Genomic DNA, 23,461 nt, shown 5'->3' on the forward strand with positions numbered 1-23,461 from the left:
TGGGTCATTTTCTGCTACTCTGCATATCAAAATGAGTTGGAGACTCGAAACAACAGGAAGATACTGATGTCTTCTTGGGTATGTGTTTATAACCATGCTTTGGGCTTACATGCTCCTTCTTAAAAATTCATGTATTTACTTTCTGTCCCTGGAAAATCAGTTTTCTTTTTTTTTTTTACGAGCCATTAATTATTTATTAAGAAAAGATACCCTTTTTTATTACATACAAAGACAACTTTGGACCATGCTTTTCAGAATGGAGAAAGACTATTAAGAAATACTAATGTTTTAAAATGCATATGTGTGTATATATATGTATATGTATTTTTTTTTTTACCATGGCTTATATTATTTGAAATAAATAATTTCAAATAAAAATAAACAAAGATTTGAAGCAGGAGTTTCGAGAAGGGCAGAGAGGAGTGATTATATAATAAAAATTCCTAAACTCAAAATAGTAGATAGTTTACATATGTTTTAATGAATCTAAATATGTTAACAGCGCTGTTGGAATAGAAAGAAAAAGCTATACGTAACCATCAGACCGGAAGTAGGTATCTGAAAAATCACGTCTATACTTTGGCAGTCGATTTTTGAGTAAGTTACTATATATACATAAAATCTGTTTTTACAAACTATATGCTGAAATTCACATTTCCCACCAATAAGTATTCTCCCTTTGCCAGTAAATCTGAATTAGAGATTTGGAAGTCATGTTATTATGTGTCAAAAATATAAAAAAATAATTACTGGGGAGGAGAATAAGAATTGTGCTAACAAGCAGGCCCCTTGTAATTGAATTTTCTAAGTACTAAGCTGACATTTTTCTTTTTAATAATTGAGTGTTTTATTGGCAATGACAGGAAAGGAAGAATTTTACTCAGTCAAGCACAGTTGCCCCCCCCCCTTGCTCTTTCCATGCTGTAGGCAAAGAAGGGCGTCTACAGGTGCGTCCCAAGGAGAAGCAGGGAACATCTGGTGTGCCCTCTGGTTTCTCATTTTGACATTTTCTCTGATTATTGTTTTTTCGTTTTAGATTCCAGAGAAATGACCACAGAGTGCCCCCAAACCTTCTCCTGTTGATAATCTTCTCTGCCTCGTGTCCTTCCACACGGCCAACCACCAAAGGCAGGGCTTCATCACTTGTGTCTTTCCGTGGAGTTAACCTTCTAACTGTTGGATACATAGTCTAGAAAATTAGGAGTTGTTCCAAAGGAATCTTTTCCCCCTTTTCACTCTGTACTTGTCAGGAAAGGAATGGCGTTTGTGTGTAGGAGTGTGTAAACAGCAAGCCAAATACGAAGTAGTTAATGGAGTATGCTCATTTCAAAGTGAACATCCAAGTTGTTGGTGTTTTCAAGTTTCCATAATAGGCAACCTTCTTTCCCTATCATGTTGCTGTACTTCTGGACTGGAGTAGTGTCCAGTCTGCTCTGGGAATGATTAGCTGTTAAGACAGGAGGCTTGAAGGCAAATACGATTGAGCCCCTCTCCCCATTATTTCTTGGCTTCTGATGAAGTCTTGCATATAAGAACCTGGTTAGTGGATGCTGCCAGCCAGGTGCCTTGGCCTTCTGGCTCTGCAGAGCCTCTTGTATCCCGTGCCTGGTGCTCATGGCCTTTTCTTTGCTGTCCTCTTTCTACCTCTCTGACCACCTACCATAACGAGGCCTGTTGGGCTCCGAGATCTTGGGCTCCTGATGCGTTCACTACTGTGATTAAGCAACCCCTTTGCCTGGACTGAATTTATCCACCACCACCCCCACCACCACCATCCCTGCCTCTACCTGGCTAGGTTACCCGTTTCATTCCCCTATAGCACCCATGTCACCCATCCTGGCCCCTGTCCCAATGCAGAGATTGTTCCCTTAATGGTCGTTTCTCACTGTACATGGGCAGACACCATGTTGGTTCATTTCCATTCACGTTCCAAGCCCCAGCACAGGGCCTGGCCTGTAGCCAGGGATGACACTCACATTTGTGGGTAGCAGTGAGTGGACCATCCCAAGGACCTCGGATATCCCAGAGGTCTTCTTCTGTCGTCTTCTTTGACCCTGCTTGTCCTAGTCCTTGGTCCTGTTGCTCCAGAGCTTCTGTCCTGGACACCCTGTATTCAGGGCCAGGGCAGCATGCGTCCACGAGACAGGTGGAGGCACCTGGCCATCGCTGAGAGCCCTGGGGCAGGGGGAGGTGAGGCTAGACTTGTCAGGCTCTGTGAACGTCAGCTCTCGTAGCTCTGGGCCTAGTTGGCAGCTGTTTCTGAGCAATACGTTTTATAAGCCGTGTTCCTAATGCCTCTGCTCTTGTATCCTCAATATGTCCTGAGCACCCATCCGACTGGCAGGAAGGAGACACCAAATGGGTGCGAGCGGGCCTCTCTAGTCCCCTGCTGTCTTCATTCTGAGCCACCTGTCAGCAGCCGTTTACCAAAATGTCTGGCTACAGTGGGTGGTCTGAACACTGCACAGATTCTGGTTCTCATAGAAAGGACCCTGTTCTTCCTGGACCCGAAATGTTGCCCTCTGATTGCAAAAGGCTTAGATCATGCTAGTTCTAAGCGGAACGTAGTGCGTAGAAAGGGGTGAAGCCACAGTGATGTTCAGCTCGGCCCCGTGGCCTCCCGGCCTCCTCCTCCAAGGCAGGAAGAACTTCACGGTCACGCCAAGCCTGGCGGGAGTCAGAATGAGGCCGTCTTTGACTCGTGACCCTAATGTTGGGGCATCGACATTGAGGTTTTCATTGTGGCTCAGACACAGTCAACTCTGGAAGCCATGTCTCAGAGCGACTTTCAGGCTGGCCTGAGAATGGATTCTCAGCGATCCCACTCACAGCCATGTGATAAGGGAGGACTTTTTGAGCCTTTCTAAAACCTGGCATATTGAATTATTCTGAGCTCTGGCTGTTTCTTCCCCATTACCTTCATAACCCTTCACTTGAAATTTTATGGCCTGACTCATAACTGATGTTAGTAATCAAGTAGATTGTCCATCTGGCAAAATCACAAAAATGTTAGCAATTTGAAGATAATTTTAATATTTCAAAACAAGCCACATTTGCCCTTGCCTGCTTTCCTTATGAAAAGATGAGGCTCTCAGGTGGTAGAGTGAGGGGCGTTGAGTCATTTGGCTGCACGACCTCACTGTGTGCTGACCCATACAGATGCAGCGTGCCCAGGAAACCCTCCGGAAAGTTGTGTCTGGGTCCCATCCACGCTGCCTGGGCCCCACGGGGGCGGAAAGGCTCACTTTGTTTCTCATCTGCTGGGCAGTGACCAGCACAGTGCACTGGGCGTGAGGTTCTCTCAAATGCAAGCAAAGCCCTTTAGCAGAATGAGGTTTTCCGCTTCCTCATTTTTCCTGGATTACATGCCTGAATTGTGATGGCTGGGTGGGCACCAGCACCCGCCTTTTGGTCTTAGCCTTTGCCGGATGTTTTGATGGAGGCTTATCGTGATCCGATGTGGCTGAGCCCCGAGGGGAAGCTTTGCCTCGAAGAGAAGCCACAGGCCGCCCTTGGATGCTGGAGCAGACCCTCGTTACTGCCTAGTAAATAGACTCCCAGACCGTACTTTTGTCTTACAACAGAGCCCCATGCTTTTGCTGTACGTACAGAATTGCACAAATTCTCCAGCATATCGGATTGTCGTTATTAATGCGATTTCCATTCAGTGAGCAGGCAGTTTTCTCTAAGACTCATCGGGTGATTCTTTTTTCCTGGGCAGGCTTTAATTTGCTTTGAAAACGATAAAATGGATAAGAGCATGCACTTGAGAGGAAGGAGAACACCCGGGAATACCTGTGGCTCCAAGGTAGATTTCTAGCATTTAGGTGCCCTCCTGGCAAACCCCAGCATGGAGACGTGTTGAAAACATGAATTCAGTGCAACTCTAGAAGCACCATTATCTCAGAACATGCATTTTGAGTTTATTGTAAAAATTGCTTTGGTACATGAATTTCTTTAGAATGGTACCCATTAGCTATCGGTTTAGGGATCTTTTTTCTTTTTCTTTAAGATTTTATTTATTTGACAGAGAGAGAGAGCACAAGCAGGGGGAGCGGCAGGCAGAGGGAGAAGCAGACTCCACGCTGGGCATGGAGCCCGACTACGTGGGGCTTGATCCCAGGACTCTGGGATCATGACCTAAGCTGAAGGCAGACGCTTAAGCAACTGAGCCACCCCAGGCGCCCTGGTTTAAATCTTTAAACGGATTGGAAAAGCAGTGGGTAACTTCGTCAGAAGTCATTTTCCTGTCCACTGGTAGAATTGTCTCCTTATTTCAAGTCATGACCTTTGCTGGATGGAACAATTTTACCTTGTACTTGTTTGTATTAGGCCTTGTCCTTTTCTCTGACTTTAAACATTATTTTTTGAAAATGACAACCGAATGCATACACGGATTCTTTGTTCTTTTCTAGAGACGAGAGGGGTCTGTTGGTAGCCAAAGATCCCTACCCTTGTGGAGTTTATATTCTAACGAGGAGAGTTGATAGACAATGATGATAGTAAGTGGATCATATAAAGTTCCTGAAATAGACAGGGTACGGGGATCAGGTGTGCTGACGCGGAGCTGGGCTACAACTTCTAAGTTGTTCTAAGGCTTAGCTCCTAGAAAAGGAGGCCTTGAAGCCAAGCTCTGAGGAAGGGGAGGGAGGGCATCAGGAGCATTCTTCAGAGGGCAGGGGCAGGCAGTGTGTACAGGGGGAGGGAGCTAGGGAAGGTTCTAGGACCCCGTGGAAGTGTGTTTTGAGCAGTGAGGGGGCTTGCTAGTGCTGCCATATCAAAATAAGGCAGAGTGGGTGGCCTACCCTATAGAAATTCATTTCCCCACCTTTCTGGAGGAAATCCAGAAATCCTAGATCAAGGCTTTGGGCAGGGGTGCTTTCTTCCAATGGCTCCCTCCTTTTCTTCTTTATATGTCTCCTCCTCTGCATGGCTTTGTGCATCTTCTCTCCTTATAATGATATATTGGATTAGCCGCCCGCCCCCATGACCTCATTTAACCTTAAGTACCTCTTTTAAGGCCCTCTCTCCAAATACAGTCATGTTCTGAGGTGCTGAGGGTTAGGACTTCAACATGTGAATTTGGGGGGGGGGGGCCACAATTCAGCCTGCAAAACAGCTGGAGTTGGGGAGGGGTGGAGTGACTCACGGACAGTCTCGGAGGCCCATACCTTCGTCCACATTAATACTGCAGTTTTGCTTTTTATGTGTGGTAACGGTTTTATCCCAAATAATGGTGACTGCCTTACCAGAATTTGCATGTAGTTGCATTTGAGGTTTGTGATTCTCTCCAACAAATGCCTCCTATTGACTGTGCTTTTTAATTGATCAACCTAGATTTCTGCTTTTTGCCTCTTCCTGACACCTAAACAGTTGATTTAAATTCAAAACAAGTGGGCCTCATTATCCTGTATGCTTTTTGTTTATTTTTTAATTTTTTTAAAAGATTTTATTTATTTATTTGACAGAAAGAGACACAGTGAGAGAAGGAACACAAGCAGGGGGAGTGGGGGAGGGAGAAGCAGGCTTCCCGCCGAGCAGGGAGCCCGATCTGGGACTCGATCCCAGGATCCTGGGATCATGACCTGAGCTGAAGGCTGACGCTTAACGACTGGCGCCCTGCTTTTTGTTTAGACAGGAACTAGGAGCATTCTATTTTGCAAACTTTTAACTGTGTAGCCAGATAATTAGCTTGTGAAAAACATACTCAATTTTGAAAACAAGTAGTGATTCTGGAAAATAATTAAAATTAGTCATTATAGTACCACTTTATGGATTTACCTTCCACTACATGCTGCTGTTAAGATCTTGCCTAAGCAAGATTAATAAAAAATAAAGAAATCTTGACGGAGCATCTGTTGGAAAGTGACTTCCAATTTGCATCTTCTCTATGTGACTTGTGATTAGAGTGTTGGGTTCAGGTAATGGAAAGCCAATTTGATTTGTGACGCTTTCTTTTTAAATTTTATGTGCTTGGCAAATAACTGCAATGCCCATGATTGTCATAAGGTAAAAGCATTAATCTTAAAAATATATGAATTTTGTTCAAGATTAATCTCGATAAACCATTATTTTGTACTCCCTAATTTAAAGTCATGATGATCACGATCAAAGCTAAGTAATTTGGTAATTATAAAATGCGGCTCTAAATTTTAATCAGATTGGTGGAATGGCTTCTTCTAGTATTCTCATTATGTGTATGTGGAAATAAATAGGAAATATGAAAAATATTTACTTAACTCTGGGTAATTGCTATATATTTTAATTGATATTTCCTTGACTGTTTTCACCAAGCGGACATCCAAGAGGGTTCTTTTGTTTTGTTTTTGCAAAATTTGTTATGAAGACGCCTGCAGTGTGTGCTTGTCAAGTGCGTGAGGTCACCTTACTCCAGGTACCAGAGAGTCTCCGTTATTAACATGCTTGTTTACCTCCACTCTGACAAGTGAAGCTAATGTTTCAGTTTCACTGCCAGTAGGCTCCCTGTGAACGCACTCTGTCCAGCAGGATGTGAGCTTCGTGCGGCCCCAGAATGGACTGCACATACAGAAGGCCTCTAGGAATGCCTATTAAATGAATTAATTAATAAAGTGGCTCCGTTACCCTCCTGGGAAATGAGATTTGTGAAAAGTGTTGCTGTTCTAAGTTTTGTTTTATTATAGCTTGTCCTTACATATTTATGTTTCCTAGGAAGTCCCATTTTTACCCATTAGTGAGAATTTACAAGCATACCTATGTGCTTTTTTGGATGCTTAATTTTTTTTTAATTGTTTTTATTTAAATTCAATTAACATTTCGTGTATTATTAGTTTCAGAGATAGAGTTCAGTGATTCATCAGTTGCATATAACATCCAGTGCTCATTACATCATGTGCCCTCCTTAATGCCCCATCACCCACTGCTCAAAACACACTTCCACGGGGTCCTAGAACCTTCCCTAGCTCCCACGTACCCCATCCCTCCACCCCCACTCCCCTCCAGCAGCTCTCAGTTCGTTTCCTATGATTAAGAGTCTCTTATGGTTTGTCTCCCTCTCTGATTGCGCCTTGTTTTATTTTCCCCTCTCTTCCCCTATGCTTAATTTTATTGCTGATCCATTCACTCTTCAATGATCAAACTCTTCCACTGTAGTAATACCATAACCATATTTGTTTAGCCTCACATGTTTTGTTACAGGTGATCTCTTAAGTTAGGAATACTTCTTAACATGATACACAGGGTCTGTCTTCAGCTAATATCCAAGAGACGAGATCTTAAATGTTCCCACCATATAAAAGAAGTGGTAATTATGGACCTGATTGAGGAGTCCCTAATGGTATGGTGGTAATTGTATTGCAAAAAGTGTATAATATAGGGGCGCCTGGGTGGCTCAGTTGTTAAGCGTCTGCCTTCGGCTCAGGTCATGATCCCAGGGTCCTGGGATCGAGCCCCGCATCGGGCTCCATGCTTGCCGGGAAGCCTGCTTCTCCCTCTCCCACGCCCCCTGCTTGTGTTCCCTCTCTCGCTGTGTCTGTCTCTGTCAAATGAATAAATAAAATCTTTAAAAAATAAAAAAAAGAAGTGTGTAATATATCAAATCAACTCATCGTGCACCTTAAACTTATACCATGTTATATGTCTGTTACACCTCAAAAGAAAAATAGAAATAAAGAATCAGACCCTAAAAGCATGCCGACTAAAATCTCTAAGAAAACAGAGACACCAGCGGTTATTAGTGCAACTTGACATTGTCTTGGTGATGATGGGCTGTGTCATAAGTCTAGAAATTTGAATAAGAAAACAGAAGCACAGCAATGACAAAGGACTGCACAAAATTATTGACAGATACTTGATTTCTTTAGAGCCCCCCCCCCATAACAAAAACTGTTGGGAATAATAACCGAACTCTGTAAATTCAGTCACAAAATATACACATTAAATTCGGTCACTTCCCAAATATACAAATAAAGATAGAAAATTTAAAAGGTTTTTGAAAAAGCGCCCCTCCCAGTAGGAGCGACAGTAACAAGAGCTGTTTATGATCAGTATGATGAAAACTGCAAAATACTCTTGAATGGCATAAAAATAGACTCGAACAAATGGACACACATTATATTTGTGGAAATGAGAAGGCTGATACCCTAAGCCTCCTCAATTAATTAAAAAATTCTGTGGAATCTCAATTTAAATTCCATTGGGACCTGTTTCAAACTCAATCATGTGGTTGTAACATTCATGTGCAAGAATAAATTGGCATGGCTACTCCAGAATGATGCGAAAAACATGAGTAATGATGTGGGGCTTGCACCACCGAATAACAAAGCCATTTGAAAGTGACAATAATTAAAAAGTGTGATCCTGCTTTTATTAAAAGTAGTCTGTTTCTCTGTGTGTAAGAGCAAGAAAGAATCCGCTATAATATCAGGATTTGTTACATATCATTTACAGGGAATTTTATGATGATCAAATTTTCCTCTTTGCATATATTTTCAAGGTAATACAGTAACATCCATACTGTCTAGTTCTGCATTTTGACAGATATGTACAGTTGCATCATCAAGACCAAGTGCAAGACTTGAGAGCATTTCCATTCTCCTCCAAAAGTCCCTGCTGCCCCTCTGGGGCCCTTCTTCTCCCACTGTCACTATCATGCTCAGTACTATTCTATCCTATGAATGTACCACAATTTGTTTACTCACCTACTGATAGGAGATGTGTTGGATATCTCCCTGTGTGGAATTATGAGTAGAACTGTCTATAAATATTTGTGTAGAGGTCTTTGTATGGACCTGTGTTTTCATTTCTCTTGGGTAGATACCTAAAAGCAGGATGGTTGTGTCATTTCATCAGGTAAGTATGTGATTAACTATAAGAAACTGCCGAAGTGTTTTCTAGAATGGCTGTATCATTTTGCCTTCAGACCAGCAATACAGGAGAATTTCAGTTCCTCTGCATCTTCCTGCTTTTTATTTTTCTTCAGCCATTCTAATAGGTGTGTCGTGGTATCTCCTTGTGGTTTTAATTTGCATTTTCCTATTGACTAGTGACACTGAATGCGTTTTCTTGTGTGTCTTGGCCATTTGTATCTCTTTTTAGGTGAAGTATCCATGTAAATGTTTTTTTGACAATTTTTTGATGGGTTGTTTTTATTATTGAGTTTTCAGAGTTTTTATATATTCTGGGTACAAGCTTTCTGTCGGGTATGCATTTTGCAAATATCTTCTCCAGTTCCACAGCCTGCCTTTTTACTCTCTTTGCAAAATCTTTCAAAGAGCAAACGTTTTTAATTTGACGAAGTCCGATTCTTTTTTTCTTTTGTCTTATGCTTTTTGTACCCTTAGAAAGATTTGCCTAACCCAAGCTCATGAAGGTTTTCTCCTGTGTGTTCCTGTAGAAGTTTTGTTATTTTAACTTTTGCATTTAGGTGTATGATCTGTTTTGAGTTGATTTTTGTATATGGTGTAGGATATGGATCGGCCGTCTTTCCCTCCCTTTCCTTCCTGTCTCAATGTACCTTTTGGAAATACCGCTTTTTGAAAATACTTTGCTTTCTCATTGAGTTTCCTTGGCACTTGTTTTGAGACTCAGTGAGCCCGATATGTGGTCAGTTCGTTTCACTGATGTGCTCTTTCACCAGTAAAGCTGCCCCTTTGGTATCTGTAGTTTTATAATAAGTCTTAACTCTGGTAGTGTCCTACTTGGTTCGGTGTTTCTTTGGCTATTTCATGTCATTTGTTTTTCTGTATGAAGTTTAGAATTAGATCATTGATTTCTACAGTAAACACCCGTTTGTAACTAGATAATTGGCGGCAGCTAAACTGTGTTGATTCTTCTAAACCATGAATATATCTCTTCAGTTTTTTCTAGGTCTTCTTTGACGCTGTCTCGAATGTTTTGTGAGTTTTAGTATATAAACTCAGTGGCTTTAAAGTAGTCTTTTGTGTATGTTTCTGTGTTTTATTCCTCATCACCAGCACCCGTCACCGCCCCCATGAGAGCCGTTGCTCGTTACATAGCCAACCAGCTGTGCTAATAATTTTACGTATATGACCAATTTAAACCTTTCAAGAAGCCCAGATTTTAAAATCATCGTTGCCATTGTACAGCTGTGTAAACTGAAGCTCAGAACAGCATTCTTGATCTCAGGTGATTATTCCAAAATGTCTGCCTCTGAAACATTGACTCCTAAACTACTTTTTTTTTTTAAGAAGACTTTATTTATTTATTTGACAGAGGGAGACACAGCGAGAGAGGGAACACAGGCAGGGGGAGTGGGAGAGGGAGAAGCAGGCCTCCCGCCGAGCAGGGAGCCCGATGCGGGGCTCGATCCAGGACCCCGGGACCATGACCTGAGCCGAGGGCAGCCGCTTAACGACTGAGCCCCCAGGCGCCCCCGGAACTACTTTTTGATGACACAGCTGTATAACTTTTATCATAAAGAGAACAATATTGTAAAATATCGAAAGGAGTCTGAGTGATATGAAGATCCCTGTTTGGTAGGGAAACAGGATATTTCTGCTCTTCCCTTTTGCTTTCACTGTGGACTGTTTTGTTAAGGGGAGAATACATATGTTCAGTGCATGCTCCAATCAGCCATCCCTACATTTGAGAAGAATGCATATGGTGGAGCTTTATGTATGCAAAAGCAGTACACCCCCATTTAGTTATACTTCAGCTCCTCATTTTCCTGAGTGAATATTCCTGAATTTGGGTTGCTTAAAGCTCTTCACTTCTCCTATCTCCCCTCCCCAAGCATATCTTAAAATAGCTAAATCATTGCTTGTGTTCCTGTTATTATATTGAGTAATAGTTCCTGTGATTGGAAAAGAAATGCTTCCTTCTTAGAATTCCCTTGTCAGTCTGTAATAACCCTCTTTTCTAATATTTGTGACATTGTGTCTTAATTGTTGTCATGTGTGTCTTCTCCACTAGACTGGGTGGACTCTGTATTCCCTCAGCTTTTTATTTTGAAATTTTTTCTTAGATAAAGAAATTTGAAAAAAAATATTATAGTAAAAATAGTAGTCTCATTAACTAGATCCACCCTTCATGGACATTTTGCCCAAATGCATTATCTCTGCCCTTCCTCCATTGTGTTGTATATTGTGTAATGTAAACCTGGTTTTTACTAGACCAGAAGTTCACCACAGATGTCAGGACTCATCATCCTTAATTGTTTCGTGTATCTTCTAAGAGTAACTCTGCTACATAGTCAATAAGATTATGACATCTATAAAAATTAACCATGATCCCCTAATATAATATCATACATGACCCAAATGAAATTTCCTCATTGATTCTTTTGAAGGCCTAAGCCAATTGTCTTGCCAAATGTCCCATTTCTGGATCTGTGCATTTCGTCATGAGCAAAGGTTTTTGGCACAAAACACTACCTAGGTGATAATGTGTCCTTAGCGTGCCATCATACTAGGAGGCACAAAAGAATCTGTGGGCAGGTACTTTCAAATTGAGCAAATATCTTCCTTTCCAATGACCTTGACCTGCTGGTTTCAGTACCCTTGGGAGACCCTGGCTGGAATCAACCAGTCCTTTTGGGGTCGAAAGTGGCGATCTTTGAATTCTTCCATTCTTCTATCTAAAATCTTCTATCCATCTATGTTTTTTAGTCTTCTGTAAGGAAGCGCTTTGTCTTTGCTTCTCATCCCCTGACTCCCCTCACTTGTGTATTGGTCTATCAGTGTAGATTCATGTTTTTAAAATTTAATGTTTATAATCCTTCTCTCTTACTATTCTTTTTGAAACTCAGTCCCTGATTGTCTCACTTGTGGCCAAGGGAGCCTCCTCAAGCATCCTTCTGTGTCCTTTTGACTTGGTTCCACTGGTGTGGAAGAGGGTTGTTTCTCTGGCCCCATGTGTGCTGATCTGGGCAGGGCTCTTTTTAGTCCCCTCTGACCTCCCCCCAGGAGCCCCATGCTGCCAACACATGCTCACTCTTTAATGTTCATTGACTGTTGCACTTGTTAATACCCTGCACCACTTTGAATCTTCCCATCATTTTGGCCTTATTCCCTCAATTTCTTCTGGTATATTCTAAGTGTCCTCATTTCCTGAGACTCTCGGGAACCTTTGATTTCCTCAGGGCTGTGGTGAGGTGGAGACGGGTCAGCATGGAGCCCCAATGGGATGTGTTCTCCTTTACATACCTGCTAGACAGGTGCATTGCTCTGCAAAATTCCTCTTGGGTACCCCCGGATTCTGTCACACGTCCCCACAGCAGGAGACTTTGAAAATAAACATCAAGGGCCTTTAGCTTCAATATCCCTTGGGGGGCATACAGATTCATAAGCGGATAAGCTATGAGTGCTATATCATGATGTATAGTATTTGAGCATATATCTGCTTATGTATAAATAGGTATTTCCTTAGAAATGATGTTGTTATAATTAAGATTGTCTGTTTCTATTATATAATAATCTCATATTTCAAAATACATTTTGTCTCCTTATGATTCATGAACTTAATTTTTTTAACACTTGGTATGTGACATAGTTTCCTCTTTACCCACACATCCAACCAATATAAATAATATTGAGGATAATATCCTTATGATTCATAAAGAGGAATTTCATTTTATCCAAGAAAGTTTCAACTGTAATCTGTAACTAGGATGGTGATAGTGTCCTTTATGGACAGAAGTCAATTAAAAAAAATATGTAGGAATATTGATCCTCCCTTCAATGGTAAAATTTTATTATGACTGAATTATTGTTTCTACTACAGTGTGTATAAAGATGCTGTATATCATGGGAGAAGATTTGGAAAATCCTAAGCTCTCTAAGGCTTTAATATTATCTGATTTGCTGAGTTCATGAAAATAAATATAAAATTTTCTGCTTTACTCTCTGACTTGTGTTAGCAACAAATGGATTATGTTAAGAAGTTGTATACAAAGTATGTATTCCTCGTTATATCCTAAAGTATAATTGTATATGTAAAATTTTATTGTAATTTATTTTTATCCTCTGTAACAAATGTGAATATTTGTGTGTTTAATTTATTGCATTGAATAAGTAGCAGATAATTGTTATGGGTGGCTTAAGATCCAGATAGTCCCTTTCTATCTAGGTATATTTGGACTATAAATGTTTTCCTACAATTACTGCTGCTGTAAAATTGAAATTGATTTTGTTTTTAAAATTAGATTTCTTTCCTTATAGTGTCTGTGATAATATGAAATACCAGTACTCTATGAACTCAACCAGACACTCAATTTAAATTTAAGATACAGGTGTAATTTTGTTGCTAGGAGTTGAAAAAAGCTAATAGGTAACATTAGTGTAGTCTCTCAACCGTATTATTTTTAATTTTGTGTAGTTCCTTTTTACAAACTTTCCTCACTTTATGGTCCTTGATAAATAAGGAATTGCAATATTTTGGAAGCTAAATGAATAAAAAGACCCCCATACATTGGATAAAGGCTTCGTGGGACTGAATTGATCTTGAAATGAGAAAAGGAACATAACACAGTCCTCAGTTTTACCATGGATTGTATTCCTGGGAAAATGGACTAAGTTCAAATGATGTGAGTGAATACTCATTTTTCTGAGAAACTTCATTTTAAAATAGTACCTGATTCAGTCTTTCAGTTATATCTTATGCTTCATCAGATATTCAGTTAACAACACATGAAATACCTTTACACAAGTACAGCAATGACATGTGCCTTCTGATGTATTTTGCATGGCGCACTTTCCCTTTCTTTCATTTTACTGCATTGTTCCACCTGCATTTTCAATGTTCATTTCTTCTCTGTAGTTCCCCTCCAGTCCTAAAAGGGTTAAGATGTTTCATATGACATGGAAACACGTAAGTGAGGAAATCAAAGCAAAGGGGAAGAACTGTCATCCGTCTATTTAAAAAAAAAATCTAAGGAGAAAGAACAACTTTACAAGGATCATAGAATTTGAAAATGTTTTTCCAAGTATGTTACTATTATTTTACATCTGAGTAGTATACTTCCTGCATTGATCAGGGCAAATAGTTTACTTGTCCTGAGAATTAGCTGTCCCCCACCCCATCCTCTCTGTTAGCAATTCCCAATGCACTATGCAGCTTTTCACTTTCCTTTCCTCTTTAATGTTTTAGAATCGTTGTTTTATCCCTAGTATTGTGAAATCTCATGGCGATGAGTCTTGGTCATGCTGGACACTCAGTGCATGCCATTTGAGAAAAATTATATCATTTAATTATTTTCTATTTTTAAAAAGTTTTTGACAGCTTTATGGAGATATAATTCACATACTCTAAAATTCATCTATTTAAAGTGAACAATTGAAGTGTTTAGTATAATCACAGAGTTGTTTACTACCATAATCAATTTTAGAATATTGTCATCATACCCACAAGAAATCTGTACCCATGAGCAGTCACTCCCCATTTACCCCCAACCTTCAGCTCTTGCCAATCACTAATTACTTTCTGCCTTTATAGGTTTGCCTATTCTGGATATTTTCTAGCAATGGAATCATGCAGTTTGGGGTTATCTGTGATTGGCTTGTCAATTTGTACAAAGTTGCTGGCTAGGATTTTGATGGGGATTGCATGGAATCTGTACACTAATTTGGGGGATACCGCCATCATAGCAATATTAAGTCTTCCAATCCATGAACACGGGGTATATTTCCATTAAATATTTTATTTTTTTTTAAGTTTTTGTAAATAGAGTTATTTTCTGAATTTAATTTTTGGATTGTTCATTGCTAGGGTATAGAAAAGCAATTGATTTTTGTATTTTGATCCTGTATCCTGCAATGAGCTGAACTCATTTATTCTAATAGTTTTTATGTGGATATCCTTATCATTTTATAAAAACAGCTTTTGTCTCTCCATTTTCTGTGTTCTTTCTTTCTGGAATCCCTGCCTATCAGATATTGAATGTTTTCTGTTGTTGTTTTTGTTTTTAGATTTTATTTATTTATTTGAGAGAAAGAGAAAAAGAGAGAGAAAGCGGGGGGAGGAGCAGAGGGAGAGGGACATCAGGCTCTGTGTGCTGAGTGCGCAGCCCCAGGCAGGGCTCAGCCCCATGACCCCAAGATCACGTGACCTAAGCCCACATCAAGAGTTGGACACTCAACTGATCAAGCCACCTGTGTGCCCCAGATATTGAATTTCTTGAATGGATTCTCTGATGTTCTTACTCTGTGCTTACGTGCGCGCGCGTGTGTGTGTCTTTTTGTTCCACTCTCTGGAGGATTTTGTTAGTTTTACCTCCCCACACTTCTTTTTTTTTTTTTTAAAGATTTTATTTATTTATTTGGCAGAGAGAGATACAGTGAGAGAGGGAACACAAGTAGGGGCAGAGGGAGAGGGAGAGGGACAAGCAGGCTTCCCACCGGAGCAGGGAGCCCGATGTGGGGCTCCATCCCAGGACCCCGGGATCATGACCCGAGCCGAAGGCAGACGCTTAACGACTGAGCCACCCAGGCGCCCACCTCCCCACACTTCTATTCATATGTTTATTTCTATCATAGTTTGAATATTCCAGAATCCTTTCTTGGTCTTTGTTCCTTTTTTATAACATGATGTTCTTGTTTTATGAATATAATCTATCTAATCTATCTATAATAATTATTATAGATCTTTGAATTCTCTAATACATCCCCAATTTTTTTCCTTCCTCTTGGTCTGTTTTTGCTTGTTCGTTTTGGTTTCTCTTACTCATGCTTGATTGACTTTACTCAGGAGGCTGTGCAGTCTCGATCAGACTATCTGTTTCCCATGTGTGCACAGAGCTTGGAGGTGCAGCGAGCCTGGATGGGCTGAACCTCTGTGGGCAGACAGTGCATAGGCTTGTTCCAGTTTGATGTGGGGCTAAGACTGGTGGAAGGGGTTAAACATCCTTGCTGATATGCTGGGACCTGGGCGGAACAGAGTGGAGTGTTTGGTTGCTTATCACTAGATACTTTGAGCCAGGTGGCTCCTTCCCCTCTTTCTCTTCTGCTTTGTCAGGTACCACCCCCCCTCGCCAACAATAAACATGTGGTCCCCTGCCTGGGAGCGAGTGGGAGCATCCCCTCCGTGGACACGCTGGGAGTGGGCAGATAGGCCACATGTTAAACACATCAGTGCTCTTGATTTCCACCTCACAATGTAGCCTTGCTTTCTGAGTCTTCCTAGGGTTCTGTGCCTGGAATCAGCAGGTTCCAGTTAGATGATCACTGCCTTCCTGCGTCCGGGGCGCTCCATAACCATTCGTGACTCCTCTGTCGGCTTCCAGAATTCTCTTGTCCTTAGTTGTGTCTCTCCTCATTCTCTTTGTCCTTAAGCGTTTGTGAATTAAACGGTGTTCTTCATTGTCAGCTTAATGTGAGGAAACAGAGGTGAAAGCATGTTTTGGATTATTCTTAATTCTTCATGCAGAAGCCCGGAAGTAATATTTTCACAAACATCATGTCTATAGAGTCTTCGGAGGAATCTTTGGGCCAGGGAATATTTTGAGGTGTTCCTGGTGTTAACGTTTTGGACTCTCTATTTTCCTTTTTTAAATTTCCTCATAGCAAATAGAACCCTTACACTTTTCACTTGTGGCTTTCTCTTTTTGAAAACAGAAAGCCTTCAAGAGCCCTAGAGCTTTCACCTTCCCTGTACCAAGAACTCATCCATCCAAGTCTTGCCTACCTTTGAAATGGTCAACGCCGCTCTCAGTTACTTCCCTTTCCATACATTCTGTGCTCATAATGTTGCTTTACAGTATCTGTTCTTTGGCTTGAATGACCCCCCAAATGAAAATCAATTCAGAATTTGCCATGTCATCCATTTTCCCACCTTTACCACGATTCTTGCCCAATGCCCCTGAGCAGTATATCACACCTGTTGCTGGAGGGTTCCCTTTTCTTTCCTCTTTAGTGATGATTATGAGGTTTGTCTTCATCACCATATTTGAAACTTCAACATCTAAATGAGTTTCTTTTCAAAGTACTTACCTCGGTGAAAACGTGTTCAAAATCTTCAACAAGTCATCCCTGGAAGTCATGAAGTGTAATCCCAGATTTAAGTGGAATTCTCCCATCATTCAGACCTGGAGCCTGCCCTCCACACTTGGTGCTCCTGGGTCACTGTTCACAGCTCCTACGGCTTCTGTAATTTGGAGCTGCCCCCAAATCCCTTGCCATTTAGAACACTTCGAAGAGAGTTAAAATTTCTGCCTGTGCCATGAGTCCCGGAGAGAAGAGATGTGCTGCATGCAAAGTGTGAGCTCCAGGGTCCTGTGAGCTATTTTCATCTCATTGATGGAACCACCACGAGCAAGTTCATACCCCACCTTCAAGTCACATGGCTAAGTCTGCCTTTATTACATAGAGGAGGTGCACACCCTCACAACTCCTGGAGACCAGGCATTAGAACCCTTGGGATTGCTCTTTCTAATTCATGCACTCACCTTCAGCCCTTACACTAGGCAAAGTGGACAAAGATACTGTTTAAAGAGTAGGTAGGTCTCGTCCTCAATTCCCATTCTCCCATATCTTTTCTTTTTAAAAATCTTTTGCGTCTATATCCTGCAGTGACATCTTAGATTCATTTGCCTCCTGCAAGATGTCCCCTCCTCCACCAGCTGTGTTTCATTCTGCCTGTTGTTGGTTCTACCCGTCTCCCATTCTGCCTACTCCCTCTCCTACCTGTCCACCTGCCTAGTACCCTGGGAGCCCAAGCAGCTTTAACACTTGAACACTGAGGGTGGTTCTAGGAGTTTCAGAGGCAAAAGCAGCCCAGGGCTTGAGGAGCAATGCAGAGCAGTAACCACGTCTGCCTGGACAGGGTGGTCCATGGATGCGATTTTTGACGATAGGGGAGCCGGAAACACAGAACTCAGGGACAGGGAGAGTTGGTCCCTGCTGCCAGATGACATATTTTTTCTCTCAGGACCATCTTCTAAAATATTAATATATTTTCAGTTTATAAAAATAATCTAGTTTTGTCCTCGAACCCCTGATGACTGTGTTTTTTCTTCTTTCTTTTCCTTGTTCCTTCTTTATGTTTATTTTCTTTTTTCTGCTATATCCTTTATATTGCTGAACTATGGATATGTAATTATCTCCATGTTTGTTCCTCAAGCATTTTCTCATGTTATTAAAATAGTTCAGATTTGCATCGTTAATGTTTAATGTTTTAGTGGTTGCATAATATTTCATGGTCACACTCTGGGAGGGCTGCCTGACGTACCCAACAGCAATACAGGGGACCTGGTTCAACCTGAGCTTCAGCTAAACGATAAATGGATGCGTTCGTGTATGGATGTCCCATGTAATATTTTCCATTGCAATATTTGGGACATATTTTTGTTGTTGTTCATCTGAGATTCTGATTGAACTGGGCATCCTGTATTTTATCCCGCAATCCTATAGAACATCGTATTCTTTAACACAGTCGCTTATTGTTCAACACAATGCAGATGTTTTCAGCAATGCGACGGACATCTTTAGGCATAAAATTTCATATTTTGAATTAACTTCCTTAGTTGGATTGTTAGCCATAGAATTACCAAGGAGATGAGTATTTTTTTCCAAGACTTTTCAAAGCTATTGCCAAATCGCTTTTTAAAAAGGTTATAGCAATTTATGCTCCCACCAGCAGCGTGTAAGAGTGCTCATCCCCTGTCCCCTTGCTAACATTATCCTCACTTAAATACTCCTTTGCTATTTTGGCAGGCAAATAATGACATACCATTTTCATCTGTGATTACTAATGAAGTTCGCATTTTTTTGTTTATTAAGCATTTTGTGTCCTGATTTTTAAGTTTCCTGCAACTGTATCCTGACTTCTCTGCCCCTGCTTTGCATTGCTTTGAACTCTAAGGAATATGATGTTTATTTATTTCCTTGTTTTTCCTCTGCCGCTGGGGCTCAGCCTGGTCCCCATGCTCAGGATTCAGGATAAGTTCTGCACAGTTACCACCAGCCTACCTGCCAACCCACCCATTGTTCAAAAGCAAAAGCTTCCTAGGACTTCTAAATGCATTTCAAATAAATCAGTTAAAAAGCATAGGAGAGTAATTTTCTTTAGAGCCTGCAGAATGAAAGTTTTCACAGTTCTCCCCCACCGCTGCTTCTTGTGTTATGGACTGGGTTCAAATACAGCTTCTGTAATGACCCACTGTGTCCGCCCCCAGAACCAGAACCACCCCCCCCCCCCCCCCCCCCCCCCGCGCGCGGTACAGAGGAGTTCTGCTGGGTTCGTGGGAGCAGTAAAGCTTCATGGTCACCGCATCGCTTCCCTCTGGAAATACGGGCACCCCATGCATGGGGCTCCATTCCAAAGGGAAGGGGGAGCATTGCTATGGATTTCAACAGGCATGTTACCCCATTCCTATTGGGGCCCAAAGCTTCAGTGTAGTAAAGAGTAGTAAAATAGCAAGATTTGCTTCCTCTAAGAAAGAAAGTCTCAACAGCACACATGTTCTTGAACATTTCTGTAGGCGAAGTAAATAGCACATTTGCACTCCCTGGCCTTTTGACCTCTAACTCAAGGTGGTGCCCTACCTCTGTCTCCTTCCCTGGGAGTCCTCGTGATTAGTCCTCATCACTGTAAAATAAGAGGCCACTGGCTTGCCTTCTCTGTGACATTCTCATCCCACGCGATGTCTTCCCGACTGGCCATTTGCATGGTCCCAGGACTGGCTTTGTGGAGATTGCTACGTTCTCCTGACTTCTTCATTTTCTGCATCATGCCAGCTAGCCCAGCCTTGTTGCATGAAGTTTGCAGCATTATGTGGCAATCTGCTCCCTAAATTGAGTATCTCCATATCACCTGTTTGAGTATCTGCCCCGATTCCTGTTGCGCTGCGTTTTCTCATCCGTGCCACTCAGCGCTCCCACTCTTGGCATTCTCAAACCTGCTCTGGGGTCTTGCTTTTCTTTCTTTCGACTTGATATTTTAAGCACCTAAGTATAGTGCATCTAGTTACACATAGCCAGCTTTGGGATTTTGGCGATTCTAATGTGGAAGCTCCCATTTTTAAACTGTTCTGACCTGCTGAAAATTAACTTGAGCCACTGCCAGGTGTGTCTTGGCCGATACGGGCCTCTTCTTGCTCCAGAAAACTCCTGCTCTCCTGAGGAGCCCCGGCCACAGAAGGCTACCTCAGGGAGGGGACTGGGGTGCCATCTGTGGTGGCCTTTTCTCAACTTCCTGCAACTTTCTCTGAAGCCTGCAGGAAATGAGTCTCCACCTCCCGTTGGCCATCAGCAGAGGCCTCAGATTTCTCAGAAAAAAGAATTAAAATGTACATCTGGACAACGGGAAAGACATTAGCTCAGCTACTAGGCGCCCACCTTGCAGCCCTGCGTTCACTCCCAGTTTTTGCGGCTTACTCATTGAGGGGAAGCACTCAGCCTCTGCCTCATGGCCTGTAAAATGGGACAAGAAGAGAATCAGTGGTGGGGTTGAATGGGGCCTCAGCACTGCACTCCACCCATGGTGGTCGATCAACATGTAGTATTACGAAGACCCTCATCCAAAAGCTTGCATCTCATCAAGAGTAGAGATACAAAGGCAGCTTCTTCTGAGCTCCTGGGGATGCCAGATATTTACATATTTCAAAAGTTCATATTCATAGACATTGTACCATTTTACAAATCATTCCTCCAGCGGAAACCAGCATTCTTTAACTCTTCCTCCGAATACCAGCTTGGAATCCAAATCTGGGCAATTATCATCATTCACAAATAATCTACATTTCTGTGCAGACGGAATGTACCATATTGTCATTCTTGTATTTGCTCAATTTGCATAATGCACCCTTTGAGGACTCATTTGGAAGCACACATGTATACTAGAGAAATCAAACGGACTGGGAGAAATATTGGACTGTGACATTTTGCTGTCGAGTGTGTGTTCCGGATTAATGCAGAGGCCATGGAGATATCAAATACGCTGCTTGGAAGAGCGGGGTCCGTAACCGTATGCGATTTGGGAACACACTGAACAGGGTAAAATTGGGGATATGTCTGAACGTATGTCTCATCCTGTAATTGGACTGGGAGAAAATATATGTCCTGTGTTTCTTAAAATGTCATTAATTTAGGGGAAAATACAGAAAAGCAAGGATGGCTTTTAAGATGTCCTTCGCAGAAGGGATAAATCGAGGACAGTGGCAACAGGACCACTTGACTCTCCGCCCACCCAGCAAGCTCACTCCCCTTCAGTGTCCTGCGTGGACACATGCCCGTGCATCCCCCAGCTGTACACATCCTGGCTGCCTCTTCATTAGCTGCTTTGGCCTGTTGTTTTTTCCATGTCTTGATTCTGTTGGTTGGTTTCTGTTTTCCCTCCTCCTCTTCTTTTTCTCCCTGCTCTGTCTGCTAGAGAAACCCTTCTCTCGCCCACTTTACATTCTGATGAGCCTGCATGCCTCCTCACATTCTTCTTGTGGAAAAGAATTGGACCATAACTCATTGTGGAATCGGTGGTGATTGCCTCCAAATTGGCCAAGGGGGACACGGGCAGACTTTGAGAAATAAAAGGCCTCTCTTTGCCACGGCCCAAGAAGAAGGGCTGCAGACACATTTCGCCTGGTAATAAGAGCAGCAACTTTCCATGGAGCACAAAGCAAGAGTGTCAGTGGTTTCAATCCTGTCTTTAATTTTTGCATATTTAATGCAAAAATATTTAGAGCTTGTTTTTTTCAGCCTAGACAACCATGTGTCAGGAAGCATTTAATGCAGTTAGAGAGAAGGAGTTATAGCAAAGCCTAAGATCGTGAGGTCGGGAGGACCGGTCCTCTTAATGCTGGCCAGCCAGCCAGGGGCCCGGAATTCGGGGGCCCCCCCTGCCCACGCCCCATTGCTTCTCCTTGGCCCTTTCCACGACAGACTCTTAGTTGATACCAATGTTTCCTGAGTGGTGTTCTCTCCCCATCTAATTGTTTCTTTTGATTCCTCTACAGGGAAACTTTGTGGCTTGCATGACAGCTATTTTACGACAAATGGAAGATTATCATTACGCCCATTTGATCAAGACTTTCGGAAAAATGAGGACTGATGTTGTGGTGAGTGTAAGAAGTTACACTTTTTCATAGTGTAGCCCTTTTCATATGACCCTTTTCATATGACCGTGTTTAGGGGCCAGCATTTTAGGCAAAACACTGGTGTCAGTATTTCCATTTTAAGTATGATTTTGAATGGGGATTTGGCTCCAATTGGTTTGAGAAACCACGTGGCAAGGGAAGCCATGTTTCTAAGAAGATGAGGGTCCCGACACATGGACTTGTTCCCAACGCTGAACTGGGCAGTGACTCAGCGTGTCAGCCAAGAAAGAGCTTCCTTACGCTCTGGGATCGCTGGAGATGTGGAGACCCTACCCATGGAGTGTCTTCTAGTAACTCCTGTTCACTTATTGATTGGCTTCTCCATAGCAGAAGCCAGAGAGTCTTTTCAGCTTTAAATTATACTCTAGTATTAATTAGCTCTAATCATGGGAGCTCATCAGCATTTCTCCGAATAATTCTCCAATCATCCTCAGTACAACTATGATACAGCTTAATTAGGAGAAGCATAATAGAGGGGAAGTTAGTGCTTAGGAACCACCTCCCTAACGACCTGAAATCCCATGGCCAGACGGCAGATGTCGTCCGTAAAGCTGTTGCCCTAAACTCTGGGGTCTAGTAACACAGATTTCATTTCTGAGACCCTTAGATTCCTATAGGATCCAGCAAATGCTACTAGTGTTTCCAGAACAACATTGGTGACACTTTACATCATTATATCTACCTTACTAAGGGAGGGGAAGAAGAATGCATTTAATGATTATTTTCCAAAGGATTATTTCTAATAAAAGGTGTCCTTATTAATTGTTGCCACTCTGAGCGTGTGTGTGTGTGTATGTGTATTTAAATTTCTAAGGAGACAAAAATGGGTCTACCCTTAATATCATGGCAGTTTTCCTTAAATTTCTAAGGAGACAAAAATGGGTCTACACCTTAATATCATAGCAGTTTTTCTTAAATGAAAGTGAAGGAACAAGAATGTATACGTGTTTGTGTCTCTGGGTGTTCAGTTCTTTTCAAAAATCTGGACTTGCAGCTTAAAGGAGGGGTTGCTCAGGTATGATCTGCATTACACTGTATCCTATCATTCCTCAGCAGTTACAGCGCAGTGAAATCACATTTGATGTGTGGAACGTTCCATGCAACCAATGAAATCTTAACTGTATCCCTCAGCCCTGTTTGGGTCAGTGGAAGGGGAGTTGTAGCTGAACTGATATGAACAATTTCCTAGATGGCATTCCAGGCTGAACAATACAGTTTTCAGAATGAGAAGCATTACCCATCCTGAATACTTAGGGCTCCAATTAATCATTTACTCTTTATCAGAATAGTCCTATGATCCAAATCCACACATGCACACCGTGAAAAATATTTCATCTGAACTATTAAGAGGTTCCGTTGGTAGGGAAGCTTTAGTGCCTTTATGAAACGTGGTTCTACAGCATGGTTTTTAAAAATGACTATAATTTGCTGAATTCCAAG

At 41.9% G+C, this 23,461-nt stretch overlaps 1 protein-coding gene across 2 annotated transcripts in view; it reads left to right on the plus strand.

Annotated features, from left to right (window-relative positions):
* The window catches only part of DOCK1 (dedicator of cytokinesis 1), a 487,093-nt gene that overhangs the window by 282,393 nt on the left and 181,239 nt on the right, over nucleotides 1-23,461 (plus strand). For both annotated transcript variants that reach the window (XM_032423353.1, XM_032423354.1), the window contains exon 28: nucleotides 21,881-21,982. In XM_032423353.1, the coding sequence (XP_032279244.1) occupies nucleotides 21,881-21,982 (102 nt within the window). The remainder of the gene's footprint in view (nucleotides 1-21,880; nucleotides 21,983-23,461) is intronic.

The sequence above is a fragment of the Phoca vitulina genome, unplaced genomic scaffold (assembly GCF_004348235.1).
Source record: "Phoca vitulina isolate PV1807 unplaced genomic scaffold, GSC_HSeal_1.0 scaffold28, whole genome shotgun sequence".
In the NCBI taxonomy this organism is placed as follows: domain Eukaryota; kingdom Metazoa; phylum Chordata; class Mammalia; order Carnivora; family Phocidae; genus Phoca; species Phoca vitulina.